General features: G+C 45.1%; 1 protein-coding gene across 2 annotated transcripts in view; it reads right to left on the bottom strand.

Annotated features, from left to right (window-relative positions):
• The window catches only part of HMCN1 (hemicentin 1), a 1,785,366-nt gene that overhangs the window by 1,625,735 nt on the left and 140,469 nt on the right, over positions 1-19,162 (bottom strand). For both annotated transcript variants that reach the window (XM_069641364.1, XM_069641365.1), the window contains exon 2: positions 15,441-15,511. In XM_069641364.1, coding sequence (XP_069497465.1) covers positions 15,441-15,511 — 71 coding nt within the window. The remainder of the gene's footprint in view (positions 1-15,440; positions 15,512-19,162) is intronic.

Below are 19,162 nucleotides of genomic sequence, written 5' to 3'. Positions count from 1 at the left end.
AAAGAACAAGAGCTCAGAGTCTCTGCTGATGGTCCATCCACACCCTCAGCACCAGTAACGAAACCAAAGACCGGGACAACGGCCCAATCCAAATTGGCAACGGAACACCCTAAGGCCACGAAAAAATCTTCACTTTCAATCAAGCGAAAGTACATCAAAATTCCAACGAAACTATCGACTCCAAATGCTACTCAAAATAACCACGCTAGACTGAATAGCAATAGATCTCCTTCCCCCACTGAAAGCGATTTAATGGGAAACGCCCTGGAACTCTCTTCTCAATGGCTGGCCAAAGACCCAAAATCTGATAATAACCGTGAATCAAAAAGAAAAACTGTTTCCTTTGATCAGAACCATGACAATGGTACACCAAAAACCACACCACTACACACGGCTGAAGACGCGAAACGAAAGCCCTCGACTTGGTCAAAACAAAGACATCCTTCTAGCACCAAAAAACGGGATGAATCCAACAATCAGAAAAAAATTCACACTCCCAACAGGTGGAAACCCAGAGTGCACATGCAACAAAAAAGAGAACCCAGAGACTACCACCAAAAAAGAGAACGGAACTGTTCGACGCCATCGAAGCACTTGGATAGAGATTGGAAACGTACTCGTCTAACGAGACTCAATAGAACAACTGATACCCGTTCTTTCTTCTTGCAACCCAGTTACAAATCAAAGTCCAATCAGGTTCTAAACAGATCCGTAATAATGGACCTACTCCATCAAGTTCCGTCTTTAAGATCAGTAACATCAGACCACCTTGATGTCATTGAATTTTCGGCTCCCCACTGCATAGGCAGTGTATATATCCATATATCTTCATCAAGCACGAGACGTAAGCTCAAGGGCGAGTCCAGAGCCCTTAGAGACCTAGGCTACTACCTGGAACAAATAAGCAGTGACAAGGAGAACTCTCGCCAAGCACCAGCCGGATCAAAAGTGAGAGATTACATATCAAGCAGAGAACATGTTCCCTCTGACAAGATAGACACCTCTTCAAGATCTCGAGCTCCATACTACGCACCCCATAAAACACACTCAGGAGTCAGAGCTCAAGATCTGAGCGAAAGGAGACCACTCGAGGACAATCTGGACGGCCCTCTGCATCACCGAGTTCCACACTATAGACCTCGTAAAACTCATTCTGAAACCAGAACACAGGACTCTGAGGAAAGGAGGCCAATCGGTAACCATTATGGAAAGGAACCTACTAGGGATGAGAGAAGAACCTCCAGCTACAAGGACCGACGGGACTCACCATACAAACCAACTAAAACTCAACAATGGCACAAAAGCCCCACAAGTAACACCACGATTCGACATAAGGAAAAACTTAGTGACATGGAGCCAGAACGTTTCCCGAAGGGCCCCTTGCCGAATCGGAAGTTAACAATTGATCAAGACCCCCCCTAGAAGGAGGACAAGTGAACTACCGTAAAGACAACGAAAAAACTAGAGGGGCCTGGACCTCGGAAAGACCCTCAACAGAAACAAGAAGAAAGCCACGAACAACCGTGACTGGAGAAGACGAAGATCCCCGAAGTCCACTCCAGACCTCTAGCAGATTAATAATGGGTTCCTGGAACACAAGAGGCTTCACCCATCTGACATCCAAATCTGATGTGAAATTGGGAACATTCGATCTCTTCTTACAGGAGACGTGGCTCCTCAAGAAGCCAACAATTGACGGCTTCGAAATTGATTTCTCACCAGCAATACAAGGAACAACAGGCAGGGCTAGCTCAGGGCTCTTGACAGCTGTCAGAGTCTGTAGCGGCCTGCAACTAAAATAAACACTGTTAAGTAGCGCTTTCATTTTGGCTCCTTGGTTTCCGGGCAGAAGACCGCAGCAGGCAAAAACTTGGACAAGCCAATATCATACTTAGTGATAAACATATATTGGAATCCAAAAGCTTTGAAAGAAGCAGTTCTTCTGGCAAATATTGGTGAAACGATAGAGTCTAGTCTAAAGACGATGGCCATCGATTACATCATAATATACGGGGACTTAAACCTGACCCTAGCTAACATTGGCCAGAAAACAAAAAAGGGCGACCCAAACCCTGGATCGGCAACTCAAGATCCTTCGACAATCCGAGAATCGGATCAGAGAGGCAAGAGCTGGGAAACACTCATGGACGAACTTGATCTTCATAACCTTCATTACTTGACTTCTCCCACACCTAACCCCATCCCCACCTGGGAACAAGGAACCCTCAAAGCCTTTCCGGACCATATATACGTATCCTGAAATTTGCTCTCAAAGACAACTGCATTCGAAGTAATAAGAACCAAAAAAAGTGACCACAACCTTCTGATGGCCACATGGTCAGCCCCAGAACCAATATCGGAGGAAAAAAGAAAGAAAATGACTCCGTCAATCGTCATCAATGGTGCAGGGACAAGACTAAGACTCACCAGCGAGGCAATAAGAGCAATTACAAAGAAATACGAAAGAACAATTGGCGAACCAGCGGGGTCACTAACATCCGATTATTACCCCCTACTTATCCCCTACCAACAACAAAGGAAACTACAAGCATTTGCAAAGAATCCGAAACACATGAACAATAAGCAACTGGTGGAGAAAAGAAGAGAAATGAGAAGAACTTTACGTAAAGCAAAATCTCGCCCCTCAAAACTAACAGCTGAGGCAGCATCGTAAGCAAAAAAGTCTTACAGAAATTGGCGGAAATCCCATCGCACCATACTATACCAAGAGGACTCGGAGAACTTGCTAAGGACTCTAAGTGGGAAGCAATCCAAAGCTTTCTGGGCCCTGATCGACCCGAAAGGAAACAATTCGAAGGACGCCTTAGCTAATTCAATTGGAGAGACGCACTGGATCTCTTTCTTCTCGAATATGTTTGCCCCACCTAAGGGCATTACTCACGAAATTCCACGGGCCCAAAAAGCCCGATGGGACATAGAATGTGACGAAACGGAAATCTGTGGGAAAATACGGAAACTGAACAACTCCCGGGCACCCGGACCGGATGGAACCTCCAATGCTGACCTCAAAACCAACACAGAATCATGAGGAGCCCTTATAGCCCGAATATTTCGACAATGCGCCGACACCCGCTCTATTCCGGAATCTTGGAAAACAGCAAACGTGGCCCCAATTTTCAAGAAAGGCGAAAAAGGGAACCCATCAAACTATCAACCAATCGCCTTATTGGACACCATTGGGAAACTGTTTGGTGCCTCCCTTTTGGATAAATTCAAGATTTGGGCAGTCACCTCTGAAGCTCACGACGATTTCCAAACAGGCTTTGTAAAAGACATTGGAACAATGGCCAACATAATGCTATTAAGTATACTCAAAGCTAAGGTTCTAGAGGGACGTCCAAAGATCCATCTGGCATTCATAGATCTCCCTCACGCTTTTGACACAGTCAACAGAGACCGACTCTGGAGGAAACTGAGGACCTGGAACTGTCCTCCATCAATCCTGAACCCAATTATCGAGCTGTACTCAGGAACCTCCATGAGGGTCAGACTCAATGGAATAGGCCAACTCTCAGAGGAGATTAACACCCATAGAGGCGTAAAGAAAGGGTGCCCACTGGCCCCCGCATTGTACAATGCATTTACTGATGACTACCAAAACTGGGACCCCACAGCCAGAACATTTCCACCGAACATTGGAGACGAGAACGTTGGCAGACTACTCTACGCTGACGACATTCTATTATTGGACCAAACTGCCATAGGTCTACAACGCAAACTCAACTCACTCTCAGAATAGCTCCAAGCCAATGACCTGATTCTAAATTCAACAAAAACAAAAATAATGACATTGGAAAAAACAACAACACGAAAAGAAAAATCGAAATGGTCTCTGGCAGGAGAGAAACTGGAAAAAATAAAATCATTCAGATACCTGGGAGTCACGATCAATTCAAACCGTTTTGAAATCCCCATGCAGGAATCCATGATCGCAAAAACAAAAATCATGATGACACAAGCACGACTCATGGACAAAAAATTCTGAAAATTCTCCTTGAAACCAGCTCTTAATTTTTACACAGCAAAAGCAATGCCTGCTATTTCCTATGGGGCAGAGGCGATGCCTATGATACCCGAGAGAATCTGGATAAAACTGGAAGGCCCATTTTGGAGGAAACTTTTGATGCTCCCACAATCAACACCAATGGCGTCGATTCGTAGAGAAATCAATGTCCTTTCACTAAAGGGAAGAGTCAATCTAAATACTCTGATGCTGCACCGGAAAATCAGACTATCCTCTGAGAAGATCTTTAAGGTATTAAACAAAGAGCTAAACAAAGGCTCAAATACCATCCTTTCCACTTGGGAGCAAAGAAATACGGAAACACTTGCCGAAGTAGGAAGCTCATGGGAAGAATTGGAATGTAATCCAAACAAAACTGCCAAAAAATGTAAGGAAATGGACTGGATCAAAACACTAGAAGACGCCGCGAAATACAAATCGGCCTTGGACCTACCGTTAACCATCAAAAACAAAACGAGCCTATGAGCTACTTGCTAAAAGGTCCTAGCAAGCAAATTAGAAACACATACCAAAGGGCTAGGCTGAACCTTTTACATACCAAAGAAATTCTATTCATCAGAGGTTCTGCCTCCAACAACCTTTGAAGATTCTGTAACAAAACAGATGCAGTGGAAACCCTGAGGCATCTTTTGCTGTCATGTCCTGAACTGGCCTGAAAAAGAATGACCCATATGGGACACCTACTCAAAAACAGATGGTGTATGGAAGAAGATTACTGGTGGAACATTCTGATGTCGGGTAAAAACACCAAAACAGTAATTGCGGTCGGACAGTTCTTCCAGAACATAAACTTGACGAGAGAAGAAACAACCTGACAACAGCCTGGAAAGCAAACCACAGCAATGACAATAAAGGATCAAATGAAGAAACATTTGTTTAGGATCAAATGAAGAAACACTTTCTTTTGCTCACACCCTTTTGTAAAAACTGTGATAAACAGTTTAATCCAAAAAAAAAAAAAAGGCTGTCAGTGCTTAGAGTTGTCCATGTATGGCCCTCACTGGCAGTCTTGCCCAAATGTTACACTTTGTGACCACGTTCTTCCCCATGTGGTCTCACTGCCACGCTTGTGCGCCAATGTCCCTGCTAGTGCCCAGTTCAATGCCAATGTCAATCTTACCTTTAGTGGTCAGTCAAGTTCTGCCCAAATGTGGCTCTCTATGCCCATGAACGGGCACTGCTTTGCATCAATGCCACACTCTCTGCCCAGATTCTGCTGCATGCCATTCTAACTGTCTGCAAAACCGCTCCACTCAAACTGATTTCTTTCTGTCTGGCCCTGTGGCTCCATTACTCGTTCCAGCTCCAAGCATGCAGAAACAGGAAGCATACAGGGAAGTGATTGACAGCTTCGCTCCCCGGTTCCAGCTCCGTCTGGTCAATAGGCGACCATGAGAGGCTCTGATTCAGAGCTCAAACATGGGCTGTTCTGTGAGTGAGAAGCTCCACATCCTGCCCTCCATACACTCCAATGGAGCAGAGCCCAAGAGCCTCCATCTTCTTCCTGTAGTGATATAGGCCTTAAAGAGCCACACCTGTGGGAGAGCCGCTGACCCTGAAGTCTGAAAGTGCCACTGTGATGTGGTAGCGCGCTCGGTATAAGGCAGGGCTGTCCTTCAGAAGAAACACTCTGTCCTGAGTGTACTGGAATCTGTGTTCACAGACCAAGCTTCTGGTTTTCCCGGATCCCACACGACCCCGGAAGAAGGTACATTTGGGCACGCAAAAGACAAGAGTCGTTGTCAGGAAGTCGTGGAGTAGAAGAACAGGAAGGCAGCATGGGCCTGGAAGGAAGCTGCCAACAGTCACAGGAGTGCTCACCAGACAATGTACAGGTCCCAAACACACCAACCTGGGAGCCCAGGGGGAACCGGTGAGCAAAGGAGGGCAACTTCCATTTCCCGGCCCAAGTGCCCAAAAGTACAGAACTATGATAACACTGCACACCTGTTTGTTTGAAAATGAACACAATACTCCTGTTTTGGTTTATAAGTATTATGGTTAATAAAAAGCTACAGCCTTTTTATTGCCAACACAAATAAGAGTCAGCGTATTGTTTATTGTATATAATGTATGATGTCCAGGTTTCCTACGGTTAGCGATTCCACAGCATATGACAGTAGGCAGGGCCGCTCCGTAACAGGAGGGCACCATCCCGTTTTCCCTTTATAGGCACCGAGTCACAGTTATGTTCCCCGGGAAGCGGCATGCGCTCCGCAGGGATATTCTTCCCGCATTCTCACACTACAAAGGCAAGTCTACATACATGACCACCAGCGTGACCACCCGCGTGTACGGAGTCTGTCTGTCTGTACGCAATTCTCAGAAGCGTACTTCCGTGCAAAACACAATTGATAGGTTCTTGAACTTACTAGGAAATGACCGAGTACATTACATGTGATTCACAACAGACAAGCAAGGAATGCAAACCATGCAGTGCATTTCTTTTAATGAGAGATTGAGCAAGTGAAGCTCAGCCAGTAAGGAACTGAAAAGGGAAAAGGTATCCAAGAAACACTGTTCCAGGACAAGCAAACCTCCACATTACCACATGGAACACTGATGTTCATCTATTGCGTCATAACCCCAATATAAGAATTATATGAATCTGAATAAATGACACCCACATGACAGGGGAACTGGCAGGACTCAGGAGAGAATAGGGAACTGGCAGGACTCAGGAGAGAATATGACTGGGGGTTGCACAGAGCCTTGTTTCAGAGAATATTGTATAAATATCTCAGGACAAGGCTTTATCCATGGACGGAGGATTCAGCATAAATAACAGGCTGTATGTAACATATTCTGTGGCTCGCAGACTACTGAAGAAAGCCACCCAAGAGGACGTCTACCTATGAACTGTTTGACCTCATGGTCACAGGTTCGAATCCCAGCAGGCCCACTCAGCCCTTCATCCTCATGCGGTCGATAAAATGAGTACCATTAAGTTGGGTAGCAATAAACACCTGTTATCTGTCAATAGTGCCAAGATGCCCCTGGGGGGCGGGGAGGGCGTGAACGTGCACCCTACAAATACACCTGTTATGTTATGTTATGCACTACCCAAGGTAGAGTGCAATGCAGGACTTTAGTACCAGAGAGCTCTGGGTTTTGGCCTGACTGACGGGCAAGATGGCAGAGTGTATTGAACGAAGAGGCAGGAGATCCATCCATACACAGAGCTCCAAATATAAAAGAAGCCCTAATTAAACAGCGCCATGATGCCTCAGATCTTAATGAAGCCCTGCTCCACAATTTATGTATCTAGTAGCAGGCATGGTGAAGAGCAAAGCTCCTCTATAGCGCCCACTGGTGGAGGGCTAATGCAGAGATTCTTCACCCTTGCATTTCACTGTCTTTCTGCCCAGTTTGGAACCACGGCTGCAGCAGTGACTGTCTGAGAAAGCCAAGCCTTTAGAATTGCATGCAATAAGCACACGCCAAGATGCAGTCAAGTAGTGTCTATTCCCGAGCTAAGAATGAACAGGTTGTCATAGATGGGAGCTAAACTAACTAAATTAAGAAAGGGCCTAGCCTCAGAATGAGGCCTATACAGATGCCAGTTACTATGCCGTGGCAGCTGCCGTCTTTGGACCCTGGGCGACCTCACATACTGCCCACGCTCAGCCCCAGCCCTGAGGCCCAGTTCTGACACTGACTATGAGGACGCTGCTCCAGGTTCTTATGACTTTATATCATTTTGGGTGGTAACAGCATCTACATTAATATATCTCAATTGATACAGTGTTTGGAGGTTTCTTGTTTGGAGGTTTCATTGAGGAATAAGTGCACCATAAAACCTTTACATGATATCAGAAATGTGCAGATACTCAGGCTCTAAGGATTAGATACTGGAGTTCACAGAAAATGCACGCATGTAAAAAGCAACATTTCAGACCCCAGGGAAAGTGGGCGACCTTTTAGAGAGATGTACTGTATGTTGGTGTATCCATGTTTCAGTTAAGGAAGGCTCTCCATCCAGTAGACCTGCTATGCTTCTGCCAGACCATGGCAACTACAGGAGAACTTCCCCTCTTCTTCTTCCTCTGCCCATTTCACTCTGAAGACAAGGATGTGGGACTGAGTGTGCGATGACGCAGGATAAACACATGAGCACCAATGAGCACTGTGGAGGCACAAGGTGTGAGGTTCCAGGAACGTCGCATACTGAATTGGAGAAATCTACTTGGTAAGACGTTATTACATCGCCATACTTTTTTTCGCAGAGTTTTTAGCCGAAAAGCGCATCGGAAAATATGGGGGTTGGGTTGGTAAGGGGTTATAAGAGGTAGGGGGGTGTGGGTAATAGGGACTATATAATAGGGAAGGAGGTTTGGGGGAGACCCCCCGAATATGTATTTTTTTTAATCACGTTTTTTTTCGGCCGATAGCTTTTGGCAAAAATATCTGCAAAGAAAACTGGCGATCTAAAAACATAGAACCGTCTACTAAGGGGTGGGAGTGGACAAACAAACAAGAACTTTTACGAACTTCAGGGTAGGTGTTTCTTGGAGGGGCGGGTCACAAGCTTTTTTACGGATTGCAAGTGGAATGTCATGGGTCTGATGTGGTGACAGAGATGTGGTTGCACAGTCTTGGGGCACCGCCTGTTGCTGTTTAGTTCTGGGCTTTTGTTTATTGCCCTTTCATACCTCCCAGTTTTGCCAAAGAAACCCTTCTGGTGTTGCAGTGTCTAACAGAGAGGGTTAGATTCTTGGGCAGTAGGGCAGGGGCTTTGCCACGTGTCCCTTGTAGGTACTGTGGGATATATTAAAAGTGATGCAGACTTGCCGGAGAAGTCAGTGCAGTTTGGTGACTGTGCGGTGGGCGAATCTCTGCTGCCCTTCGAATAGCCATGCAGCTGTGTTAAGCATGCATTCATTACATGGGGATAGATGGAATAGTACAACGGTTTGGAAAGTAGCATGGAAACTTAGTTATGTGGGGTATGTTTTGAACTTGGATGGTAGAAAGGGCTGCAACAGAGCTATGTGTCTTCTTGGAAATAGTAGTCGAAGGGAGGAGGCAGATAACATAATTTGGACTGATTATGAGGGATAAAAAACCAGTAGGAGGATTACTACAATATTTCTGAATCAGGCTACCAATAAAAGGCTGCATCAAAAGAAAAAGAGGTAGCTTGTTGATCTGGGAGGGCACAGGAGGCTCTCCCTTCCGTCTATATTCATTGGAATCTTTCATCCAGAAGGACGTTCCAGGCCTAGTTCACCAGAAGACTTATCCATGCACACGCATGAGCAGAACGGATAGAAGGTCTTGTGGGGTACTGTGCCACTGCTACATGAACAGCATGAGGGATCCAGATAAGTGCTGACCTGCTTGTTTTACTCCTTAGAAATGAGGCAAAAAACAAATACACGTAGGCTTCATCGGGCGGGAGGATGGCTCCAGTGGAGAATGATCAGAGGGATTTAGTATCTCTAGTGGAGCAGAGACAGAGATCTGGCAATGTTACATCTGGCTAAGTTAGAGTTCGAGGAGGAAAAGGTGACTCACTGGCAATCTTCTCAGGGGGATGGAAGTATTTCCTGTGGTGGCACCCAACAGAGGTCTAGGCTCCACATCGTCAAGGACTTAGTCCAGTCATACGAGGTGGGAAGGCCCTCTTTGGTTTGAACTACTGGAGTAAGTCTTACAGATCCAGGAGTAGGACGAGGGATTGTGGGGTGCTGCCCTAATGTGCCATCTACTGATGATAGGAACCAATGTCATCATTCAACTGGCTCCTGAGGAAAGGCCCATTTATTTCAGAATGAAGGCTTCTATCTTCAGGAAGTTCTGCAAGACCCCTTAACAATACCTTAGAAGCTTTAGAGAGCTCAAAAAAGGGGGAATCAAACTTTTGAGGAGTTCACACTTTTTTCCCAGAAGTATTTGAATGGGTGGGCCACTGGTAACAAAGTTGGCACATTTGAAGGAATGTTTAATGCAATTGCTTGTGAGCATGCCCTAAGGAATAGCAAGGCAGAGTTACATAATAATCTAGCGGGCAAGACTATCAGTGAACTTATTGGGGCTCGCAGGGGCTGCTGATAGGTATTTCACTACTCAGTTCCAGCCAAAAGCTCAGGCGAGGACACACAAAGCAGAAGAAGAGGTGTCTGATAAAAGTAAACATAAGGTGGGTAAGGACAAAGGTGCTCGCTCTTCTTCCAAGAAAGGCCCTGAGGAAGGCTCTACTACGGATGCCACGAACGTTGGCCCGCCGAAACTTGTTTTTATGCCTGGTTCGTTATGCCAAGGAACAGCATTGCTAACTGCTTTTTGATTATTCTTACACGTAGGCAGATAATAAAAGTCATGCATACTAATCAATTATGCCTGATGCCCTCTACCAACCTACCAGGGTAATCTTTAATACACCCTGGTAGACTTTTTCTCTGCAGCAGCAACTTGTCTCCTACAGGGCTACCCAATCAATTGTTTTATAAGGATGGTTTGTTTCCTGTTCTTTTATGATTCATATATATATTGTGACTGTTATGTTTTATGTGTTTTCTCTTCTTAATATTGTTATCAAATTTATGTTTGAAAAAAGATTTGCATTTTTGAAGAATCTAAATAAAATGTCACTCTCTTTTGTTATATTAAATTTAGCGTACACTCCACAGACCTGTTTCTTTGGTTTTTATGTGACTCCTGAAGCATATTTTTCTTCCCCTTTGAAAATAATTTAAACCAATGGCAAGAGTAATATTTGTCATAAACGTGGGTACCTTTTTTTGTTTAAATATTGAGTATAATTTTGCCCCACCTCACGTTTGCACATAGGGGCACCCCTATTGTTTGTGTAATAGGAAAGGCCCCAAAAGCATGGAGGGAAATCCTTGAAGCATGACTTATCAACCACCCCAGAAAAGTAGATTGAGGGTAGCTCTAGCACTGAGTCACTCGTACCCTCGATAAAGATGTTTTATGTGTGTGGACTTAACTCATGACAAGGGAGATCTGGCCTGCCTGGGTAAACCAAAACAGGCCAACATGACTGCTGGTCTTATGGAACAAACCATAGCCAGTGTGTGATTCCAAGAAAAAGAAATCCAAATAGGCAGAGGAATGGACAAAGGTTCCCTTGTCACTCTTGAGTGAGGACAGTACCGGGTCACCAGAGGATGCCCCAGTTCCCACCAATACTCAGATATTTGTGGATCATGTATTCTGAAATGGGAAAAAGGACTCCTGCCTTGTGTGACGCAGCTGCTAGTGTTGCACAGGTTTGTTGACAATGGCAGTAGCCTGGGCAATAGAGAAATGGTCCAGCTAGCAATGTCATAGAGTTTAATAGCCTCAGCCAATGCCTCTTTGCATGGTAGAGCTTAGTTGGAAGGGGGAACCTCCATGTACTGTGTATGCAATCAAAGAATCAATTTCAATAGGGTGCGTGTTAGGTAGTGACCTTCCTGATCCAGACATACTCGCAGCAATCCCTAGAGTGAGAGATCTGCAAGCAGCAAGGGAAGACGTCCTAGAGTCCCTAGGCCCTTGGGATTTTTCTGCTGGACAATGCAAGTGACCTGTCTCACTAGTGGCTCCCAGTCCAGATCTGAAGTCACCTGAGGCCCTTGCCTCTGTGGGAGAGGGCCCAGTGGCCACTGATATGCACACTACAGTAATACAGGGTTCAGTGATCTCGGCTATGCCTATTGGCATAGAACCAGGACCTGTGATGGAGGTAGCTTCAGACCTTAAGAGCCTGCCAGAACTGAGCCAGCTGTCCACAGCTGGAGTCCTAAGTCAGGTTGACTTTTGCCAGGAACCGATGGACTGTCCTACTCTGGCAGATCTGCGGAAGCAGACAAGGGAGCAGGCACACTGTGAGAGCCCTGGCCTGTTTACAAAACAGTGAGTCTAAATATTCTGAGGCAGGGTGCAGCCATAGGTAGGTTGTTCCTCAAAGCCATAGAAGGTTCATGTTGGCATGGCTCCTGAATTTAAGGCTGGTCACTGGGACATCTGACAGTTTGTCATTTCCTTTTTACTGGCCCCAGGTTGAGATAGAAATTAAGGAATCAGTACACTCCTTCCAGTCTCGCCATTGTTCTAGTAAGTCAGATAAGGTGACCGAGACCCGCTGAATTCCACTGCCTGTGGTTGGGTGGACTTGAGAGAGGAAGGGAACATCCTCTTAGTCGGAATGCACCCACCATATAATTGCTGACAGGGGGCCCCACCTCATGTCTGAGGCTATGCATATAGCACAGAAATGTAATTGGACTGTTTTCTGCCAAACAGCTTTTCGGCGCCCAAATGATGGTTTGTGCAGGGCCTCATTTCTAGTGTTCCAGACTGTGGGCAGGAAGACAGGCATCTGTGAAGGTGGAAATGGAGCAGAGACGGTGCAGCAAAACCAAGAAGGGGATATTCAGCCCATTGCCTTCCTTAGCATTTGGTTGATGGGAAGAGAATGAAACTGGGCTACAGTTGAAAAGAATCCAAACTTGTTGCGTTGGGCCATATCTCTACACAAATTCTATATGAACATATTATCTAAGCTTGGATCGCAACACTCAAAGCACTTGTTATTGCCTTGAGGATGATCCAGACCCTATAAGGATGGTGCGCAATCGTTTTTGGCTGGATGCAGTGTTAGGAATATCATCTGGTGAGGGCTGGATAGCCTGAATTAATTAGATGTTTAGCAACCAAATGATGCAGGTAATCCTGTTTCGCAAAGGGAGGCTTCCCAATAAAACCCCCTTTCATAATGTGCCATACCAAAAACATAGTGCCCACATAATAATTTGGCATTTATATAGCGCTGCAAACCCTCAGGTATCTGAGCGCTGCTGAAAGGCTGAGTTTGGCTCCGCCGGGATTCGAACCTGCGTTAGCAGACTCTGAACCGATGTCAAAGCGAGCGCTCTACTCGCTGTGCCGGCTGTGTCTTTGCTGTTGCCATCTCCTTACTTTCTAGCACCTTGCCGACAGTGGTAGCAAAGGTTACATGTGCATTACTGAACAGCTGATGAAATAAGAAAGGTAAGTGTGGCTTTTTTAATTGCTGCACCTCTCGTTCAAATTATTTGAATTGTGCACCCCAGCAGCCTGGTGGCATGTAAATATTTAAATATATGCGATGCCTGGTTATGACATAGTGGCTACTGGGATCACACGATTATAAAGCCACATGCATGTGGGTGTCGTATTAGTGTCAGCTTGTTTAGGTGACTCATTTGTGACAAGGCTGGCACTATACCTAGGATGCTTCACTTTTGATCCTCCGGAGGAAGGTTGAAACCTTCCTCTAGGAGATAGGAACCCTCCCCGAGAGGTCCCGTGGGAATGGGCGCTTCAATTACAGTGCTAACAGAACAATGACCCTCTCACACCAGAGTGCTGATTATTGGAATCCTTTTGAAGTAGGCAGGCAGAGTAAAAGGTTGAATTAGACTATCCAAGGGGAGAGGTTTAGCACAGACATAAACCACAGAAATTAAGACGGAATACTCTAAGGACGAAGAAACCTCTTCTCCCTACCCTCCTCAAGGCCATATTTGGGGTGAAATTGCAGAGGACCAAGGCCTCTCTGCTGACTGTGCACTGAAAGCATGATCCTACTCACTGGAGGTGAGGGACCCTTGCAGGTGCCTAGCAATCCTCCTGGAATATGTGTGAATGGTTCTATGTCCTTTTACCGACAGGAGTTTTTTCGATTGCATCTTCACTGAAAATTCTCATCTAATTGTTTGTATTTTTTATCTGAGGGAGTTCCCCTCCAAGCCCTGCTTTCCTAAATGTGTATGCCTACCCCAACCTCATCCGTAGCCCTTTTTATCCCCTTGCCCATCCACCCCCTTTATATTTCAATGAGTTTTTTAAATGGAGTTGTTTTAGTTCAAATTCCATAAAAAATTAAAAAAACCATTCAGCAAAAGGATCTCGTACCGTGTGAATCAAAGGACGCACCTTGCCTGTGGAGACTCTGTATTGGACTAGGCATCACAGCAACTCAGAAACATAGAAGCTGCTCAGAACTCTGTTTACTGCCTCGAGACATCTTTGGTCCAGCTCAACCACACTCTACTCATTTCGAGCCACAACAGGGAGTGCAATGCTGCTTTTGGCCGTCTAAGAAATTCAAACCACTAATATACTTCTTCGAGCCAACTCAATGGGAACTCGACCCAATGAAGTGCTTTGCCACTGTGATTTTACCGCAGGCTCGCTGCTGTGAAAGCACTCAACTTGCTGCCTCCCGAGTGCCAACTCAACTGAACAGAAGCATCGTCTCTACCCAACTCAACCACTTACTCGACCTGTTAGGAGCTATTCAGCTTGAATGCTGAATCAATCCACAGTGAGCTCTGTCTCAAAGCCACCTTGAAGCAGACTAGATACTGGAACAGCACAACTCTACTGTCTCAAAACCAGCTCACTTGGAGAAAGGCACATGGAAGTCTGGCTTGCCGTAGTACCCCTGGTCCACCTTAAAGTGCACCAGTAACTTTTAAGACCCCACTCTTTGTCTTCCAAGATTTGACACCTGGTGCTCAAATCAATTACTTCACCCCGTCTGTAATCAGAGGGCCCCCTTTGCTCTCAACCTCTGCATTCTCCAGGTTTCCATTACAGGAGTGGGTGTTTGGAATTACTTACGCGCATTGTTGGTTTAAATAAATGGCCTATTTTTATCGAATCTTGCTTGGACATTGTTTCATATTTGTACCGCTACACTATTGTTGTTTGAGTTAAGTCTCTACCAGCTCACACCTCTTCTGAACAGTATAGCCTGCCATTGGACCACGTCATCAAAGGAGGCAAAAGAGGTGTAACTTTCGGGCTGTTCCTGCTTCACATTCATGACTGGGATCACTGCTGGTTTAGTAGTAGTGTGGGTAGGTCGTTTATCCACTACTCATACCTGTACTCCTGCAGAGCAGAAGTCATGTTGTCACCCAAGCACTGCTAGGATTACAATACAAATCCCTAGTTGTTTTAAAATTCAAGTACATTTTTACATGCCTAAAAATATTCCCGTCAGTAATGAGACCCACATTTGAACTCCCTAAAAAATCATTTCACTCACAACTCCTAAAATAGGTATCACTACATATTATACACAGCAAACATATTGCTGTATATATGGTTGTCTGGAACGGCCATTGGCGATATTTTTGGGGGGGATAATTTTGGGGGGTTTTGTGAGCGAGGTTGTGGGGATATTAACACATGGAACCCTATAATAGGGAGTACAATAGACTTACCTCAAATTCTTATCTGGAGCCGGACCAGCATAGCACAATGCCAGAAAGCTGCTGCAGAGGAATACACACTTTCTTCTCGTCAGTCAGGTCTCAATGCCAACTGTACCCATACATTTATATGCCATCTTAAAACTCCTTGATTTGATTTCTCAAAAATATACCACACTCACCTGAACATAAAGTTCCTTGAGTTCATACTGGAATTTCTTGGGATCCGTCGTAATTGTTACTGGACCAATTTCTGAAACGAAAAGAAAAAGCATACATCTGTGATGGAATTTCAGTAAAGCTGTATACATATTCTGCCACTCATTCTAGCATGCGCTCTAGTCTTTTATTTATGTCTAAAGCCCAGGGATGTGAACACTAGAGACTTCCGTTCACGTGGAAGTCGGTTTCTCCATGTAGGCTGTATTCTTCAGCAATAAAAGAATCCACGATGGATGAAATGTATCGTGACTATGTGGGCGTTTGACGTCAGTGCACAGGCTACTTGAATCCAGGCAGGCCAGGATCCAAATTAAAAATTCTTTAAAACTCTGAGAATGTACACTCTTGATATTTAGGAAAAAGAACTTTAGATTTTCCAACTACTACATGTAGGTTTAATTAATGGGGGCTCTCTGAGTCTTTAAGATGATTCGGATTTAAAAAAAAAAAGATTGTGTTTTGCATATGAATGTCATAGTTTGGTAGAAATTGGAAAGGGTTTGTGTATACAGTTTGTTAAAATAAAATGTGCATGTTAAACCAAAAGAAAATCCATAGATAAATAGGGTTCTTGTATACGACTTATTCTTGGATGCTAATGGTCAACTTTGTTTTGTCTTGCGAGGTCAACATGAAGGTGACTGGAACCTGGAGGGGGGTGGGGAGTGCATTGTATTTTTCAGCATATTGTCCATGGAAAAGGGGTGCAACATAGATGCTGAGACGTTCCCCCAGATAGGGGCGTGACCAGGTTAGACTTGATCTCATTTGGACCTTTGAGAGCTCTCTGCTGTCACATCCAATGACTTGCCAAGCTACCTTCCAAGGATCTATTTTTCAAGATTGTAAACCTACACCCGGTTGCTTCTATTAGAAAAAAAAAGAACTTAGCTAAATAAAGAATGCTAGTAGAGTTGGGGGCCGTACCTGCATATGGAGCAGTGTTGTACATTTTGAGCAGTAATGGCATATGCTTTAACGTGTGTTAGTTCCTCTAGAAGCTCTGAAGACCCTAGTCCAAAAAGTAATATGGCTGTTTAGAAACAGACCCCTTTGGTATGAAGACACAGAAACTACACTCAAAGGCCCAGGAAGCAGACAGGGAGATGCCGGGGGCATCTGAGATATTCCACTAGCCACATTTTACAATTTTAGATTTGGACCAGAATAAGGCTGCAGGGAGCATGAGAGTGATATGTGCAAATACTCATGAGCACATTCTAGGGGGTTTCCACTGCCTCTATCAAAGTCTTATGCTTCTGGGATTTCCGTTGAGTGATCTCGGAACCTCTATCAGGTTCAGGGGTGGTGATACAGTCAGTGGTGGACTGGCCTAAAGCAAATTCTGGCGATTTACCGGTGGGCCTCTGCATCGTGGGCTCCTTTTATGTGGGGATCCTGTTTCTCTGCTCCTTTTACCTTCTCTCCCAGTCACCAAACCCCTTTACACCCATCTCTCCCCATCCCCCACACCCTTGGAGGCAAAGGGTTAGATATACATCGTCCAGCGTGTTTTCCTCACTCTTAACACATTTTCTATATCTTTTTTGTGTATGTTTACCTACTTATATACATGCTTATATAAGAGCAAATGTGCTTTAAAATTCACTGTGTGGAGACATTTTTTAAAAGTTTATTGGAAAGAGAAAGTCCAAACTCTGTTTAGTAGGGTTGGGCTTTCTCGCATGGTGTTATCTGATGCCACTTTGAAAACATTTCTAGGGCCACATTTTGATCCCAGTCCACCCCTTCATACAGTTGCATTTGTGCCCCTTGCTCCTCCCACAGAAACCAGCAAAGGAACGTATGGCCAGGCATTGTGTGGTACTGCAACTGATGACAGAGGAGACATTTAAGGGGCTCCTAAGGGCCACAGCTGAGACCCTGTGTGTTCCCATGTCTCTTTATCTCTGTTCCTGGCAGCCATTTCTCCTTGCCTTCCTGGCTGTACTGCAGATAAACTTGCAGGCATCCTGGCTTCGGAGCCTTTCTTCCCTTTCCCCTGCCTGTTCCACCCCACCTCCCTCCTCTCATCCTCGCCCTAACCCTGATTGGCCTGCTGCCATTCTTAGGTAAACCCATATGGGCAGCCCCACTGCCCGTTTCAGCCACCCCTGGCTAAGGGCCCAAAGCAAAGGGCAGCTCCTGCAGAAGCAGCTCCAGACCAAGTTGGCTCAAGTTGAAGAGTGTGGAGCCTGCAGCCGTCAAACCACAGCGACTGACAAGGTAGGCGAGGTCTGGACAGGGTGTACAGAAATTACTACTCCCGACTAGACTGTCTGACCCATCTTATCATCTTATTACATTATCTAAGAGCCTGTAGTTTGTTGCACATATCTCGCATTTAGTCTGTTTGCTTTATAAATCATCAATTTTAAGTACTACTGTATTCACTGTAGTGCCCCCATATTGGGCCACTCTCTCTCTATTCTCTACCCTCCCTCTCTACACATTTAGCCTGACTGTAGCTAGTTAGCCATATCTTGCATTTTAGCTTTACTGTGTTTAACTAGCCATACCTTGCATTTAGACTGATTGCTTTGTAAACCATCAGTTTAAGTGTAAAAATTAGCCGCATCACATCTAGACAGATTTGTGAATATTAGCCTGCATCACACCCAGACAGAACTGTGAAGATTAGCGTGCGCTACATCTAGATAGTGATGCCACTAACCAACCCTACTAATAAAAAAACTCACCCTTCTGCGTACACCTCTCAAACTCTAAACTAAACACAACCATAGCTCTAAAGCACATCAAACTGCACGTACTTCACTACACCACAACAACAAAATAAACCACACATAGCCTCGCACAACAGCACACCGAACTGACGCTGCTAACAGAACATCACAGCTCTCTTGCTCTTTTCTCCCGCTCGGTCCTACTAACCAACCCTACCCTCTTGCTTTTCATATCCGCCAGAGCGCCAGGGGACCACTCCGGTGGTGACAGTGCGCAGTATAAATATCCTTTAACTTAACATAACATAGCCAGCACTTCTTCTATCTGATTTCAATGTCATTCATTCATTTTACACTGATTATGTGTTTAGGGTGAAAGGCTGCAGGAAGTTACTTCTGTGAGGTCATCAGTAATTGGATGTAACTTATTGCAATGTCCCCCAGTGGTCATAACGAATGTGACATTGTCGAACCCCTACTACTGGGGAAAGGACAAAGGTGCAAATGGAACTCAGAAAGATTCACTTAACCCCAGCTTGATGAGGCTCCACGCATGCGCAGATAATCTCGAGTGGTAACGTTTGCGAATACTCTATAAAAGCTCAAGTCCACTTCCTCGGGCACTAGAAGCATGTTCTGGACTGTGGGCTGGGTAATCCCCCATTTTCAAAACAAAAGCAGCGCTCTTGTTCTTAGGCTCTGAGTCTGAACATGAGCACAAGCAGAAGCATGTTCTGGACTGTGGGCTGGGTAATCCCCCATTTTCAAAACAAAAGCAGCGCTCTTGTTCTTAGGCTCTGAGTCTGAACATGAGCACAAGCAAGTGGTTTATTATGGAACTACCAATCACTTTTTTTCTTCAGTTACTGTTGTAGAGGAAGCTCGTTAGTCCGAAGGAACTGGCAGACCCCCAACAATCCGAAAGTATGTGCAGTTCAAGTGCCATGTGCCACAGCTGGCTACATGAAATGGGCCTCTGAAAGGATGTGGCATTGCGA

This window comes from Ambystoma mexicanum, chromosome 1q (genome assembly GCF_040938575.1).
Source record: "Ambystoma mexicanum isolate Mex_15411 chromosome 1q, UKY_AmexF1_1, whole genome shotgun sequence".
NCBI lineage: Eukaryota > Metazoa > Chordata > Amphibia > Caudata > Ambystomatidae > Ambystoma > Ambystoma mexicanum.
This window is presented reverse-complemented; position numbering and strand designations above follow the sequence as displayed.